Genomic DNA, 18136 nt, shown 5'->3' on the forward strand with positions numbered 1-18136 from the left:
GTTCTCAGGATTAATTAAATTCCCAGAACAGTTTCTTACAAACCATAGTGAATCAGCTGTATCCCACAGCTGTTCTTAGCCTCATCAACCCCTAATGAAAGGAGTAATATCGTGGACTATTGTACTAAGCCTTAGGTGCTTTGGCATAGCACATACATCTATAGCAAAGCCTGACAGCATCCACCAATACAGCCCTATCCTTTACAATAAGACAACAGCAGTTGGGTGGTACTTCTTACAAGAGCGCCCTGCACCCTAGCTAGCTACTACACCAATGAAGCCAAGTGACCCTCCACCCATCCCAGGGCACAACAACAGCATGTCAGTTTCATGCACTTACCACTACTGCTCTTTGTCATGAACAGTTTTATGCACTTAACACAGTTGCTCTCCATTCATCCTTAACATACATAATCCCTCTTGCTTGTTGCACAATAATTTCTCTGTTCAAATACTCTCTGTTCAAATAGGTCTCCCTTTTAACCTTTCAATATGCACATCAGACTGCATTATTCTCTTCACTTAGTTATGTGAAAATTCTGCCCAAAGAAATACTGGCATAATTTATTTTTAATCACTAAGCAATGGGTAACTGGCACTCCCACAGGAATTCCAAAGGCAAACCTCCCTTTTATTTTTAATTATAATTCTTTTAATACAAATCCCATGATTAAACTTGTATTATAACAAGTGCTTAATCTTCTTTCTTACGGTAATTTTGCCTGACTCATTATTTTTGTTCAGCTGGTGATAAAGGTTAAATAATAATAATATATATGGGGATGGTTGTGTGTCATCTGTCACAGGAGCTACAGACCTCTGCGACACTCATCAAAGGGTTTAATCATAACAGAATTTTTCAAAATAAACAAGAATTATAAGGCAAGTTTTCTGAAAAGGTAATGTAACTTACTAGTCTCTAATGTCCTCTGGTACTTCAATTTCTACTCTTACAAAGGTCTTTGCTGTAACAGGAGGATTAACATTTCTTGGCCGCACCTTCTCGGAGGGAAAGATATTTTCACCACTTGGCATTGAAACACCATTTAGCTCTACTACATGGAAATCACCTTTGGACATCTGTTGAAAAAGAGAAAAAAATAAGTTTTTACATCATTACATACAAGGTTGCTTGTATGTTATGCCTGCAAATTAAGAAATTATCATGTACATGCACAATGCTAATAAACTGACATTCTTGGGAAACCTATACAATAAACAAAAAATAGTACTATACATAATAAGGTAACATCCTCCCAGATATATGAGTGAGTTATGTTCCTGAAAATGCAATCATGGAGGAAATGATTGGAATGTGTTCTAAAACATTCATACATATCCCCTAAAACACAAAGACCATGAAACACCATATTCAAATATGTACACTTATTGCCTAAAGTAATAAGACACGTTACCTCAATAAAATGAACAAGAATAAAGTAATAACATAAGATAAACAAAAGATAATTTTTGTAATTACTCTCACTGTAGTGTCAAGTCCATTGGTCTCCCCTAAGGCCGCAGGACTCCTTGCCCTGAGGCACCATCCGAGGCTAAGGAGCATTGTGACTGTGTATAATTTCATTTTCCTTTTATTACTGTTGTTATTGTTAGTATTATTATGAATATTATTACAGGTTGGACCTTCCAAATCCAGAATTCCGTAATCAGGCAAATCCTATAATCTGGCATAATTTTAATTAGTGGGAATGATTTAAACTTCCCGGAATAATGTGAGAATGCTAAGAAGAATGCTATGACATGGCATGTATGTGTTTTTCTGTATCCTTCTGCATGCATATTTACTTGTACAGCTAACATATATCATATTGAAACATGTTACCTTTATAATACAGGCTTACTAAGACTATGTAGGGTGTTTTAGGGTGCTTACTTATGGACCACCTGTAGTCTGGAATTTTCCATAATCCAGCAAGCCTCAGGTCTGGCAGTTGTTGGATTTGGGAGGTTCAACTTGTACTATTATCATGATGTATTACTATCATTATCTATTATTCTCATATATGATGCATCATGTGTTTATATTTATTATCACTGATGGTGTTGCTTTGTTCAGTTAGTCACAGGCTGCCCATCTTCCCAGACAGTCAGAGTTCGACTCTTTGATATCTGTCATGTCACAAGGCTACGATCATTCAGTCACTGCCCATGGTGGCGCATAATGTTCTTAAGGATAGTCCAGGGGGTGGAACAACAATCACTGTGTAAAATTTTGCTGTAAAGAACGTGACTATCCCCACAAAAGCTGGCTAGTAAATGACTATTATTGTGTCACAAGTCATCCCACATATAAATTAATGAAGAAAAATATAATAGATATAAAAAAAAAAAAAAGATAAATTCTATAATTGATGATTGTAGTAATAATAGCATTGATGATGAAAATAATAATAATAATAATAATAATAATAATAATAATAATAATAATAATAGTAATACTGATGATAATAATAATAATAATAATAATAATAATAATAATAATAATAATAATAATAATAATAATAATAATAATAATAATCAACATCCAAGTTGTTTTGTGGGAGCTGCTCATCTGGGATCTGTACACTCTCTCTCTCTCTCTCTCTCTCTCTCTCTCTCTCTCTCTCTCTCTCTCTCTCTCTCTCTCTCTCTGTGTTCTTTCAACATACCAATGCCTTTTCTGTTCTACCGATAGATAGAATATAGTTTCCTGATCAGTAGACAGATCATGGAACACACACAGTAAGATCCCCTGACTTAACACTGATGGATTTCTTCCTCTGGTGAACAAGAACAAATCACATTTGGAGAAAAGCTGATTCACTGCACTGAGGGAGCTGTAGAGGAGATAAGGAACAGCAGGAGAGAAATGATGGACTCTGGCAGTCAGCTGATTGACAAGGCAAGTGAATGAAATGTCAAGATGTCAACTACCAAATAGAGTTGACATCTGGAGTCAGTTGACAAAGCCTGTCACTTAAATGTCAAGGTATTTGTAGTGAGTTGTCATGTATGTTTTACCCATCTTTTGTTACTTGTGGGCACCAAATATTACCACTTTATGCTGTGCGACACCTCTCAAATACACAATAAGCCACGGAGGGAGGGAGGGAGGGAGGGAGGGAGGTGGGTGCCAATCCAGATGAGTGGCTTCCACAACATACAACTAACAAGTAATCTCTTGGAAAATATAGCATGCCACAGCATATCAGTAAAGAGCATCTTCAACAAAGTATGCGCCTTAACTCATGGGACACCATGTACTGCAGATTCTTTGCAATTAACTACTTCCCTACCATGCTGCAAAACAAGGTAAATATATAATCTACATAATAAACAATGGCTTCAGTGAAAATCTATCAGTATGATGTTATAAATCAGTAAACCACTTACCCGTATGGTGGCTTTCCAAAAGGCAGAATGAGGTGCACCCATGAGTTTGTCATAGATTTCTACTTCAGCTCCCTCAGGATACTCAACAGGTAGCGGTCCTGCTGCAGGAGCTAGTCTCACCCCAGTCATGGCAACCCGAGACTCTGCACACCAATCCCCCTCATAGCGCACCACAACCTCATCTCCAACCACATCAACCACAGATGCCTGAAAAAAAAATCATTTCTAAATTTGCTTATAACAACTTGCAAATTATCCTCAATAGCATTATACAATAACAGTGTAAAAGTGTGAGTTAAAAAAACAGGGATCTGTCCTCATCTAAATGTTGTATGATTTTCATTCCACCTGAAGCACTTTTTTTTCCTGACACTGCAAACTGGAATTCTTTAAATGCACCAAGGTGATTTATGTCTAAAATACAAGATGACATTAGAAAATTCGTAGACTAATATTTCCCTGAAATGCATCATCACATCAACCACAGATGCCTGAAAAAAAAAATAATTTCTAAATTTGCTTATAACAACTTGCAAATTATCCTCAATAGCATTATACAATAACAGTGTAAAAGTGTGGGTTAAAAAAACAGGGATCTGTCCTCATCTAAATGTTGTATGATTTTCATTCCACCTGAAGCACTTTCTTTTCCTGACACTGCAAACTGGAATTCTTTAAATGCACCAAGGTGATTTATGTCTAAAATACAAGATGACATTAGAAAATTTGTAGACTAATATTTCCCTGAAATGCATCATTTGATTACATGTGCTGTACCAAACAATACGCACAATAAATTATGTGCTTGTTAATTCACCAAAATTTTAGCTATTACTACTTTAAGTTATGACTGACAACTCATTAGTTATGTAAACATTCAGGATGCATCAACCATTGGCATCACTTTTTCTATTTATTTCTCTTTTTTTTAGAAATTCATGAAGAAAATACAGTGCTCTGGGCCCATACTCAACTATACTAAGATACCATCTCAGTCAGGAAGAGAACTTAACCTGAGGCTCAAATGTTCCTAGCAGGAGACTTGGATAAGTTACCTTCTTAAGACATTGACACCGCAAACTGTTAACATCCGCAAAACGCATAATGTTTTTCAAGGATTCTTGCAATGAACCAATGAAAATGTGTAAAGATGATATCTACAATAAAAATAGATTTATCTATTGAGTTTTCAACAATTAGCTGTTTATTTTGAGCTTGATAATTGAAGGTATTTATCTACCACTCTTATTGTCATCTTGTTTCCCTACGATGACCATATTTATTGATCGGATGGAACTTTAAGGATTGCACAGGCTGCTATTCCACCTCAGAAGATATCTTAGCAGTGAGATGCATCTTTAAGACTTGAGACATTGTCTTCAGGACTTAAGACTCGAGTTATGTCATTTTAATGATTAAGACAATCATTTCAAGTTAAGACAGCATATTGGTGTTTATAAGTAAAGTTGACTGTATTCCTAGTTTATGATGTCAAACAATGTCAATGGCAAATAAACTGCAATTTACATGATTATGCTTGTTAGCAACATCCATAAAATAAGTATTGTGTAATCTGAACAGTATATTCCAATGAAAAGTAACATTAATGCCAGGCGGCAGATCCACTTCACATGCACATAATGTATGAACCTGTTCTACATCTAACTGATATCAGTGGTGTAAATATGAATGTTCCACACAGTTTAAAATTAATATGTTAGGAAAATACACTTTGCAGTAAATAAAAAAATTAAAATCTGAATGCAAGCTTTTGAGAGAGAGAGAGAGAGAGAGAGAGAGAGAGAGAGAGAGAGAGAGAGAGAGAGAGAGAGAGAGAGAGAGAGAGAGAGAGAACAGGTAGTAGTAGGCAAGAATCCATCATACAGAACAAAATGAAGCTTGCTGCCAAAGCCCAAGAGCCTGTAAGCCAACCAGTTTCTTCTGATGGAACAGAATACATCTGTCTTGTTTCATGAATGACTGCTCAACAACTTAACTCAAAAGCTGACAACAAATACTTGATAAATTTAAGTTTCTTAAATCACATGCATATATTTCTTACCCTTAGAAATTTATACAAATTTCTTTCTTGTGTGTCTCTAACACTTATCCCATGGTAGAAATTACAGTTAATGCAAACAAATGATGTCTTACTGAACTATTCTTGTTGTGTAATTAATCACTTTCTTAGTGATGCAGACTTGTGACATTCCACCAGCGATAGCAATAAACAATGTGGAACGAGCTTCAAAATTATGTAGCAATTGCTGAGTGCAGTTGTAAGAGATCAAGAAATAATGTATCATCTTTACATGGCTAGGTTTTGAGCACATTACTGAGCCTAGGGAAAATAATAGAGTGCAGTCTCACTTAAAGGCTTGATAATGCTTCAAGGATTAGTAAAATCAGATGTTAAAAAGATAAACAACAATGTGGTTTAAGCACCATTTGGATGTAAACATAAATCCTACTCAATAAAAACAGTGCTCTGATTTCTTCAACTACCAAATGTCAGCAAAAGTACTCACTGTTTCATCCCCACATCTATGGCCCACACATGAAAAAGTGAACAAGACAATAAAATATAAAAATGCTCATATATAGATGACTATTAAAAATCGATATTCCGGAACCATCCATTTTCCAGCATGACTGTCAAAGTGCCTTTTTAAATTTACCACGTTGGCTTGCCATTGTTTTCTAAAGGGACTGTTGTGATGATGCTGTACTACAAAATCATGTGTTTGGTCCTGCTTGCAACAGCTAACATGCATTTGTTCTCATTTAATCATTCATTTACTACGGTATAGTCCAATAATAGATTCGGCAAAGAAAAGAGGTGCAAAACACAAACATCTTGTGCAGTTCATTTGTTTTTCATTTAGAGTTAAATTCTCTTCTTTTAAAGCACTATACCAGTACTCCATTTCTGTTAAATATATACAGCATATACAGGTTGAACCTTCTATATCCGGCAACTTCTAGACCAGCTTGCTGGACCAATGAAACTTCCAGACTACAGACGATCATTAAAATAATGCAGAATACCATCCCTTGTATTCTATAATCATACATGATCCCAAACTGTTCTTATTACATTATAAAATCAAACAAAAAATATCACTAACAATGAGTAAATGATTTCCCTCTTTAATGCATTAAGTTATCATTATAAATAACTGTCGGAAATGGTATCATCAGTTTTCCCAAACTCAAACAAACCTTGCCTCGTGCAGCCTACACGTGTCGGGCTGTTGGCCGTAATCTTCCATACACATAAATAAAACAATCCAGATTTTTTGAAAATCAGGCAGTCCTCAGATCCTGAAGTTGCCATATTTTTGAAAGCCAACAGTATAAGTATTAAATCATCTGACCCTTCTTATTAACTATCATGAGTCTCTTAGGTATAAAATCATAAGGTTTCTCAAAATAATCAATGCCTATAACAGTGGTCGACATTTTCCTGATTTTGTCAATAAGCTGAGGTACTGTAGATGTGTCACATATTACAAGGTACTCCTTCATATGATTCCAACAGTTTTCAATTCAATTCATATCTGAGGAGCTACCTGGCCAATCAAAAAGCTAGATCTTTCAGCCACTTTGTCACTTTTTTTTTCCCTTATGGCATGGAAGTGGGACTCATGCAAATCATGGAAAAAAAGAGCACATCATCATTCAACATCTGAAAATAAAGAATAGTTTGCATTGTTTGATTCTTAGCCAAAAAGTACAGTCCTACATCTTGCCTCAGGAAAAAAGTGTTTTACAAGTGCATAGGCTTATTACTCTGTGTGTGTGTGTGTGTGTGTGTGTGTGTGTGTGTGTGTGTGTGTGTGTGTGTGTGTGTGTGTGTGTGTGTGTGTGTGTGTGTGTGTAGGGTTACCATAATTTTCTGCACGCAAACTGGGAGTCTTTAATTATGTGGTCATATTCACAATATAGACTGCTATGTGTAGGTACTATACTGTAAATTGATTTCATTTTTATTGGGAAAAAGATAATGCAACAGTATAATTTACAATATCTTTGCTTATGGAGATCGTTTATACTGAGAGAAAATGTCATTTGACTCCTTTTCTTCAGAGTAGTACGAAAAGATGATGCAATATTATCAGGACAAATTTACAAAGAATCTAGCATGCCAGGATAGGGGTTCAAATTGGGACTGTCCTGCCCGGAACATATGGTAACCCTGTGGAAAATATATATTTATAGATAAGCAAATATAGGCAACTCGATTTACGTGTGTCTGATTTACGCATTTTTGTTATAACGCGATTGAAAAAATATTATAATTAATTTAATTTGCGCGACTGGTTTGCTTATACAAATTTGGCCCAACCGCATTTTCAAACTGAGCACCAGACGCAATTTCAAACTGCGCGCCAGAGAGTTCCGTAGCTGGCCGTTATTGTCTATGTTGGTACAGACAACCTCCATAGCAACCTCCTGCTCACATACCAACCTTCATAAAATAGCATCCACAAAGATTCATTACTGTTGGCAGGTGGAGGTTGGTAGCCCGATTAAAAGTACTCATTGGCTGCCAGTAGCTGGATCCAAGAAACTTTGACAACGTCAGAGCAACCTCCTGCCGCGAAATGGCATCCATAAATGCTTGGAGGGACGGTAACGAGGTTGCTATCAGGTTGCTCTCATGTTGCTGGGAACACCACCTCTGAAGGTGGTGTTACTGTCTTATATATGCATTTATGTTCACAAAACAACATTTCTATTACCTTTTTATAAACCTTGCCCCCAAGAAAGGATTGTTTTGTAATGCATAAAGTGAAATCTTACATGGAAAACCAAAAAATAAAGCAGAGATGAGATCGGCCACAGACGAGGAGGAGACTCGCAGTGATTCAGCCACTTCTTCATCTTCTTGTGACCCTGTTTTCACCACGATATTTATGTTTCCACTCCTCTATTGCCTGCTATAATGGATATCATATCTTAGTATTCATATACGCTCATACCATAAGGATAACCTCAACTCCGTGGCATTGAGTTATAGTGAATTATTGATGAAATACATCAGAGGTTATCCTCATGGCATGAGCATATATGAATACTAAGATATGATATCCATTACAGCAGACAATAGAGGAGTGGAAACATAAATAACGTGGTGAAAGCAACACGTAAGCTAAAAGCGTCACAAGAAGAAGTGGCCGAGTCGCCGCGAGTCTCCGCCTCGTCAGTGGCCAATCTCATCTCTGCTTTATTTTTTGGTATTCCATGTAAGATTTCACTTTATGCATTACAAAACAATGCCATTTCGTGGCAGGAGGTTGCTCTGACGTTGTTAAAGTTTCTTGGATCCAGCTCCCACTCTTCTTGTGCCTCATTTGCAGTTTGCCACCACCGAGTACAGACGGAATCTCTTCAATCTGCCTACAATTCACCAAGATGACCCCAAAACATCCTTCATCTTCTGCATGTGGGGTTATTTTTGATAAGTGGATTTTTGATAAAGTGGTAAAGCTCAGAGGAAGATGGTGACTGATTGTGGTGTGAGTGGTGAAGGCAGTGACGCAGTGAGTGTTTTGTTTACATATTCTTTGTTTTGTGGTTTTCTCTTATTATTTTTTGCTTTCTCTTATTATTTCTTGCTTTTCCCTTTACTTTGAATACACTTCTAGTATTCAGAATGGTAAATAATAAAAACATGTTAATTTTGCCAAATCAATAGGGTATTTTGTATAAATCTTTTGGACCACATCCCGCATCCCCCCTATTATCTATTGTTTCTTATGAGAATTACATGTTTTGTTTTAGTCGAATTTTGATATACACGATGTCTCTTGGAACGCATCTATCGCATAAATTGAGAGTTACCTGTATAGAAGTTAAAGATGTAAAAATGGGGAGTTTTCGGAACATTCCACCAGATGTCACCGCTGCTACGTGTCCCTATTTTTTTGTGATTACCTTGTAATTTTGCTATCAATATCTTAAATGCAGCATACTTCAAGTCTAAAATCTATTAATTTGGATTATGAAATAGGTACCTTTGACTGTCCTATATGGCATAACCCAGCTTACTCAGTAACATTGTGATATATGGGTAAAGTTATTTTTGTGGGAATTTTAGCATCTCTTTCATGAAGATCAAGATGTGGCAAAACAATCGAGGAAAGACTAAGCATATCACTGGATAGCTGTAGAGTGAGGAGAGAGAAATATGAGTAGTTTTCTTCCTCCTCATGGCACAGTGACATGGACATTACAGCAGGAATTAACTATTTGTCCAACAATGTGTTTGTTAAGTTAAAAAGGTGGCCAGCCCTGGTTGGGTTAGACAGCAACACTCTCGCCAGGGTACTCGAGTTGCCTATTCTTAATTAAAAAAAAAATTTCCATATAGTACTAGTAAGTTAATCTGTGTGGTTTGGAGTTTTAAGTGACACAGACATGTTTTCATGTTTACTGTCGACTGGATTAATACACTTCCAATCAAGGGGGTACTCTTTGAGAAATGTGGAGATGACCAAACAAATCTCAATGCCAGTTCACAAGAAAATCAACTTATGTACATTTTGTTCGTAGAGAGGGTTTGATTTTGCTTGTGTTATTACTGAGAAAGAATTATGTAGAAAAATATATTATAACGAATTATTGCATCTCTGTGTTTATAGAATGACACTGCAGGTATGTTCTATATTACCCCTGTGGAAGCGAACAGGATGCGTACATGCTGCCACCTGGTGACAACCACTAGTTCTGAAAACTCCCCATTTGCAAAAATAAACAAATTAATCAATTAAAAAATTAGAAAATCATCCACTGAGGACCACAACCACATTTACTCAATAGTCATCACAGAAGACGATATGTTCACCTATAAGTGATAACTTACAGGTGAACTTAAAATTGGAAGAAGTAATCTATCTGATTATATATTATATCCAAAATTTGTAAATAGCATTTAAGGTTAGGCAACTAAACACAGATCTAATATGTAATCCCCAATATTTTTTTTACCTTTGCAATGAACAGCAAGCTTGGAAATCCAGAGTTTTTGTATAATTTTGTTGAGGTCATCACCTAACCACCCTCCCTGCCTTGCCACCAGCCTCCAGGATTGTTCGTCATGAGGAAAAGAGAAATTATGTTGAAACTACAAATTTAACCAAAACACAGTCATTCAAGCAACACGCTTTCATGGAATTTCAATGTTTGTGGCACCTCATTTCCCCTTTGCATAACAAAATAGTCAGGATTCATATCTTTCTATATATAACTTAACTATTATCCAAAATATCAAATGCTACACAATATTTATCATTAACCAATACAATTGCACTATAGATAAGGTGAAATCATCCAATAACTGTTATGGGCAGGTAAATCATATCTATATACACTGGCAAGCCACTCTAGTTAAGGAAATCCTGGTGGCTGGTCATGATACAAGGCTAGAACCCCAAATTCTTTTACTTAATCTCAAGGTGATCAAAAGTGACAGTGTGAAAGAAAACAATGCCAAACTGTCACAACCTAACCAAGGATGACCGAAATTTTGGTTAGTCTCATTTGATTCCTTGCATTACAATACCATTCAAACACTGCTATCAGACAGCCCTATGTAGAGACACAACCTTGAAGTATTTGCACCTTAAAATTCACCTCAAATGCAGACCTAATTACATACAGCCTGATAAAAAAAATTTTCTCCTCCCCAAAGCTTTCAGAGCCCAACAAATCTCGCTCCAAGACTAATCCCGGACTCCTTTGAATATACCATTACAGGCCAAAGTTAATCCAGAAGGCAAGGTAGAGTTCCGTAGTTAAGGCGCAAAGCCACACCCCTGCATGTTCAATCTTGCTGTGCATCAGTTGAAATGATCCTTAAATAGCGACTAATCAAGTGGCTTCCTTTCCTGCATGGCACAAACCTCTCACTAAAACTGCACGCTACCACTGCCATAAGGCGAAACCAACCACATAAGCACCTAGGCAGTAACGAGATGTCATGAGGGAGTGTTCTAGAAGCATAAATTAAAGTTACAGTGAGGAATAATACTAAAATACATGTTCTGAAGCCACACAACTTGTACATACCACGGCGCCCTATTCGCCACGCCCCCAATATGAATGAAAAGCGTCAGAGAACTAAAAGACAAGATGATAGAGAGGAAAGCAAAGGCGGAAACGGGTGAAAATACCTTGTAATAAGCTCCATGAGGCCCAAGAACCTCCACCCCGAGCTCGTCCATCTTGCCACCGGCTGGGGAGTGCTGAGAGAGCCGCTATTCTCTTATTTCTCGCTAATGTTGTTTCGTCCGGTTGTCACACCTGCAGTTATTAGAAGTCCTTATCTTCCTCTACCGTCTACTGCCGTTTTCGGTAGCGTTGTGCCTTTATTTTCATCTCTACAGTGAAAAAATACGTGGTGTTTTGATGGTTCTCACTGCTGAACACGCCTCGCAGCCCGGCCGCTTCTTGAACCAATCAGAAGAGAGCTTTCACCACCCCTTGGCCAATCACAACGCGGCATCAACAGTAAAGGGAGAGTATCTATAGAAGTTATTGCAATATTTGTATTATCATTATCATATAATTAGTATAACACTTAACTCATGTTTTTTTATATATTAACAAATCATAATCTACTGCAAACGTGAGCTCGTACGTCATAACGAGTAGGTAATACACGTTCTGGTCAAGACTCGCGACTTGGCACAAGGGAAGCCTGTGATTGGCAGTGTTGGTCATTTAGTACTTCATAAGTTCATACACTCTACATTTTTATTTATGATAAGTACTTATCTTTATATAATCCATGCCAATTATTCTTCCAGCAATCCGTCTCATTCATTAGTGTTCATGTATGTTCCGTTAATGGCCAAAAATAAATATGCCATATCAACCGTAAATATCTTGTTATAGCAAGGAACTACGCACCATATATCGTGATGGATTCACTGGGTATAGCAATACCGTAATGACTACCACATTCTGAGGAATTGTTGTGATATTAAAATAATGTGCTTGAAGGTTAAGTTCCTGAGTTTTGTGTCCGAATTATTCTTGTAAGTTTCTTTTTTTTTTTTTAAGTATATAGCTACACAAGTAATTGATGAAGTTTTTAAAACTAAGCAAGTAGAATATACGTATATTATAAAGAGAGTCCATTTCATCTTCAACTCAAGTTTGTGGACGTGTCCTAAACACGTATATTCATCATATCTATAGCTTAAAAAAGAAAAAAAAATCCAACTTTTTCCACTCTCATTTGTCGATCTCTTCTCTCATTAAAACCTTTTTTTTTTTTTATCTACAGTTAGCAATTTCTGCCATGTCTTGATTCTTTAATTTCTATATTTACCTATCTATATATTTACGGCAGGGTTACCATACCGCCCGGGACAAGACAGTTTCAATTTTGAACCCCTGTCCCGGCTTTTCAGACGGTTCGTAAATTTGTCCTTAAAATATTGAATGATCTTTTCTTACTACTGAATATAAAAAAAAAGGAGGAAATGACATTTTCTTTATATGCAAACAAATTCCACAAGCAAAGACAATGTATTATACCGTTGCACTATCTTTTCTTACTAAGAATTATATATATATATATATATATATATATATATATATATATATATATATATATATATATATATATATATATATACTGTGAATAATGCCTAATTTATTTAAAGACTGTTTGTCCCAGTTTGCATGTCGAAAACTATGGTAATCCTACACACACACACACACACACACACACACACACACAGTAATAAGCCTATGCACTCGTAATACACCTTTTTCAGATGCAATTTGACACGGGGCACCCCAGACATGGCACCACATGTCAGTCACAATAGCAGGCGGAAAGCGGGGGCAGCTACTTATCGGTGATGTCTGATTAAATAAAGATGGGTGAACACACACACACACACACACACACACACGAGGTAGTTAAAGGTTTAAGCACTAGTTCTATAGTTTCTGCTAAGTGCCGCCCATCCACGAGCATACACACATACGCACACACACAGGACAGTTGAATATGTGACAGTGTAGCTACTGTTAACATTACACAATATCATACCATAGCATACACCACCACCACACCACACCACACTACACCACACCATACCATACCATACCACTACACACCACAGTTTCCTCTGCACCTCAACAACCCGACACTCCCCAACATATAGCCATCGCCCCAGCCCCGTCCGGCAACTGTTACCGGAACAATTTCACAGGACCGTGGGTGAAGGAGGAGAAGGAGGTGAAGGGGAGAGGTGGGATATGAAAGGGGAAGAAAGAGAAGGAGGAGGTAGCCAGCACACACACACACACACACACACACACACACACACACACACCGCGTAGTGTAGTGGTTAACATGCTCGACTCACAATCGAGAGAGCCGGGTTCGAGTCCCGGCGCGGCGAGGCAAATGGGCAAGCCTCTTAATGTGTAGCCCCTGTTCACCTAGCAGTAAATAGGTACGGGATGTAACTCGAGGGGTTGTGGCCTCGCTTTCCCGGTGTGTGGAGTGTGTTGTGGTCTCAGTCCTACCCGAAGATCGGTCTATGAGCTCTGAGCTCGCTCCGTAATGGGGAAGACTGGCTGGGTGACCAGCAGATAACCGTGGTGAATTACACACACTGACATACACACTCATAATAATGATAATAACGCTGTTGCTGTTGCTGCTCCTGCTGCTGCTACTACTACTACTACTCCATCACACACTTATTTTTCCACCTATCACTACACATTATGCATTTCAGGTTCAAAACAGTAGAAAATACCCGGGAAACAGTAAGAATTGAAGGAAATAATGACGAGTTGACACCGGGAGAGACGGGGATGATGAGGGAGGTGTCTTGGTCCGGGTCATGGTGGGCGCCAGGCGGTCTGAACGGGGCTATACTTTACCTAGTATGGCCTTGCCACCCGAAGTTCAGCCAGACTGAACAAGAGATGGACAGGCCCAAGAGTTAACACAGTAATGGGATATTTATTTATTTTGGTGGTTGATTCTGGCTTTGCTTCACTCTCTGGATCTGGAAACACAAGGAGTGTAGACAAACATTGGTGGGCTGACCCTGGGGGAAAGGCACGGCTGAGGTGCCTCTGTGGCCCAATATTTATGCAGGTAATTCATTTTAAAATATTCGAGAAGAAAAAAGGCACTCAGACTGGAATGCACTACATTTTCAGACAACAAATACTTTAGCTAATAACTAAAACATAATAACGTTACCGGATCGATTGTTTACAAAGCGTAGTCCAACGAACAGTATATAGGGGAAGGTGGGGAAAGACGGATCCATGACGTAAGACGGAACCCCCATTCTAAATCCAAGCATAAAAGGCAAGTTTCAAAATTTAACTCCTAGATGTCCTTCACGTCGCCCAACAATAACGTCATCACTGCCAGTAGGCACGCTAAGTTTCCCTTCCACTGCACAGGGAAAAATTTTTTATTTTATGCAGTACCGATGTTATATGCACAAGGAAAGACACTGCTTGCATGTTTTATATTGAAATAATTATCATAATGATTTAATACTGATGCTATATATGCCAATCAGTGTATATATGATGTATATATGTCATAAATTGGCATAGTAAACATATATACTTTGGTAAACATTTCGACATTTGAATATTTACTAATGGGGTAAGATGGAACCCCATGAAAGAGTAAGGGTGAGTTTGTTGTACTAATTGCAAAAGCTGGGCTCATGAGCAATGTGCTGGGATAGATGATGATGATGATGATGCTGAGGAATAGGTTTTTGTGTGATTTATGTCATCAAGTTGTGCAGGATAGATGATGATGAGGCAGGTTTTTTTTTTTTTTCGTTTGATTTATATCAATAAATTTGGCTCATGGGCAATGTGAAAGCATTATGATGATGACAAAGAAGAGTTTTTATTTGTGCTTTATGCCAATAAGGATTTGCTTCTTCATATTCAGTTTGCGGGGTAAGATGGACCACTGAGGGTCCGTCTTACCTCATAATTTTATTTTGGGCTCAGTAAAAATAATTATTTTGTAAATTCTTGTGCTTCATTGTTTTCCTTTAAAAACCGTGATCCGGATGTGGACTTCGAAGATAGCATCCCAAAGCACCACCACAAACTCACAAACCCCCAAAAATTATATAAATATGGTTTCTAGATTCAATACTTTGTTAAGTGGTCCATCTTACCCCACCTTCCTTTAATTCAAATTAACGGGCCCACAAACACAACATAATGTCGAGAAGGAAAGCACAGTCATACTACATCATGTTACAATTTCTGAATACGAAAAAAATTTGCTTTCCAGCCAAATAAAGAAAACACAGATTCCTCGTCATATACGAGTACAGATTTTTGTTTTCTATACTGGTACTGTTAAAATTTTGAAATTGAAAATACAAATAAGTAGACTAAATTTTATGGAATACTATTACTTGGTTATGTTTTTCAGATATTTTAAGTGTTGTATCAAGCACTAACACAATCCAAAGTGCGCTAATTAAAAAGAAAAAGTATATTTTGTGTAATAACTTTAATGTTATTTTTTCTTTAAACCAAAACACACCTAGATTCGATTCTACTGTGGCTTGAAACTTGCTTTACTTTGCTAATAACAAATCAGTTATAAGAACAAGGCCAAATAGAAGTATTCGTAACCTTATACCAAGATTTTTTTTTTTTTTTTTTTTTTTTTGCATGTTTGGTGAGTGACTCCTCCTCCGCCCTCACTCTCACAGTCCATCTCTCCCATCCACCTGCTTCTACCCACCTCCTCCTACACCCGGAGTCACGAAAACGCCAAAAAATACATGCCAAACCTGAGAAAGTATATTAAAAGAATCGTAGCAACGGTAGGCGGCTGGGACAACCGAAGTGGAGCTTGGCGGGCGCAGGATGAAGCAAGAGCGGGACGGGAGCGGGCCTGGAACAGGGCAGTGGAGAGGCTACTGGACGGAGCAGGAGAGGGGCAGTGGTTGGTGGAGAAGGTGCTGGTGTGGGTGCGGGCGTCGGTGCGGTAGCAGGTGCAAGAGCGGGACGGGAAGGATCTGAGTGCGGTTACTGGGTGTGGTGGCCTTGTGTGGTGTAGTGTGGTGTGGTATGTTATGATGTGTGATGGTGGTGGTTGTGGTGGTGTGGTGTACGTACTGTGGTGTGGTATGGAGTGTGATGGTATTGATGGTGTGGTGGTGTGGGATGGTGTGTGATGGTAAGTAGTAGTGCATGGTGTGGCCATGGTGGTGGTGGTGTGGTGTGGAAGTGGTGTGGTGCGGTGTGGTGTGCTATTGTGTGTGATAGTACTGGCGGTGTGGTGTTGTGTGGTATGTTATAGTGTGTGTTGGTGTGGTGTGACGGTGGTGGTATGGGGATTGTGGTGTGGTATGGTGACTAGTACCAGCTGAACTGGCGTGTGTGTGTGTAATAATATTATTATTAATAATAATAATAATAATAATAATAATAATAATAATAATAATAATAATAATAATAATAATAATAATATTATTATTATTAATAATAATAATAATAATAATAATAATAATAATAGTAATAATACGGTTTATTAGTAATTGCAGTACATAAATACTGAAAATGTACGTATGGGAATTGAGGGAGACTTAAGATTAGAACCTTAACTTTATAGCTCGCACCATGGAGGAGATAGCGCTATGATGATAACGGTCAGTTCTTGGGGCCTTGAGTGGCATGACCACGTTTGTGTGTCGTGGGGCATGGATTGGCTGGGGCGCGTCAGGGAGATGTCGTAGCCGTGAATGGCGCAGCAGCCTCTATCCATCTTGACGAGGGCTGCTTGGTGCCAGTGTGGGAAGTGTGTGTGTGTGTGTGTGTGTTGGTATTGGTGGTGTGGTGTGGCGGTGGTGGTGATATGGGATGGTGTGTGATGGTAGTGGTGTGGTGTGGGTGTACAGGTAGTGTGGTGTGGTGGTGGTGTGGTGATGGTATTGGTGGTGTGGTGTGGGGTGATGGTGTGAGATGGTGTGTGATGGTAGTGGTGTGGTGTGGCGGTGGTGGTGTGGATGTGGTGTAGTGCTGTGCGGTGTGCTATAGTGTGTGATAGTAATGGCGGTGTGGTGTGGCGGTGGTGGTAGTAATCTGGTGTAGTGTTGTGTGGTATGTTTTATTGTGCGGTGGTGTGGTGTGACGGTGGTGGTGGTGTGCTGTGGTGTGGTATGGTGACTGGTACCAGCTGAACTGACGTGTTTCATTGTTTGATCTGCTGCAGTCTCTGACGAGACAGCCAGACGTTACTGAGCGAAGGGCTCATTATTTCCGATCTTCGGATAGGCCTGAGACCAGGCACACTCCACACACCGGGACAACAAGGTCACAACTCCTCGATTTACATCCCGTACCTACTCACTGCTAGGTGAACAGGGCTACACGTGAAAGGAGACACACCCAAATATCTCCACCCGGCCGGGGAATCGAACCCAGGTCCTCTGGCTTGTGAAGCCAGCGCTCTAACCACTGAGCTACCGGGCATGTGTGTGTGTGTGTGTGTGTGTATGTAATAATAATGATAATAATAATGGTGATAATAATCATGATAATGATGATGATGATGATAATAATAATAATAATAATAATAATAATAATAATAATAATAATAACAATAATAATGGTAATAATGATAATAATAATAATAATAATGATAATAATAATAATAAATAATAATAATAATAATAATGATAATGATGATGATGATGATGAT

The 18136-nt window shown here is 38.2% G+C and overlaps 1 protein-coding gene across 4 annotated transcripts in view; it reads right to left on the reverse strand.

Moving 5' to 3' along the window:
- LOC123518620 (fragile X mental retardation syndrome-related protein 1-like) overlaps positions 1–11863 on the reverse strand; it is a 67747-nt gene extending 55884 nt beyond the window's left edge. For 2 of the 4 annotated variants that reach the window (XM_045279522.1, XM_045279520.1), the window contains exons 1-4: positions 11571–11863; positions 10387–10478; positions 3394–3600; positions 914–1080 (exon numbers count right to left, since the gene is read on the reverse strand). In XM_045279522.1, coding sequence (XP_045135457.1) covers positions 914–1080; positions 3394–3600; positions 10387–10446 — 434 coding nt within the window. In that variant the 5' untranslated portion in view covers positions 10447–10478; positions 11571–11863. The remainder of the gene's footprint in view (positions 1–913; positions 1081–3393; positions 3601–10386; positions 10479–11570) is intronic. The other 2 variants (XM_045279523.1, XM_045279521.1) reach the window with 1 other exon arrangement.
- Between the last annotated feature and the right edge of the window lie 6273 nt (positions 11864–18136).

Source organism: Portunus trituberculatus, chromosome 44 (assembly GCF_017591435.1).
Source record: "Portunus trituberculatus isolate SZX2019 chromosome 44, ASM1759143v1, whole genome shotgun sequence".
NCBI lineage: Eukaryota > Metazoa > Arthropoda > Malacostraca > Decapoda > Portunidae > Portunus > Portunus trituberculatus.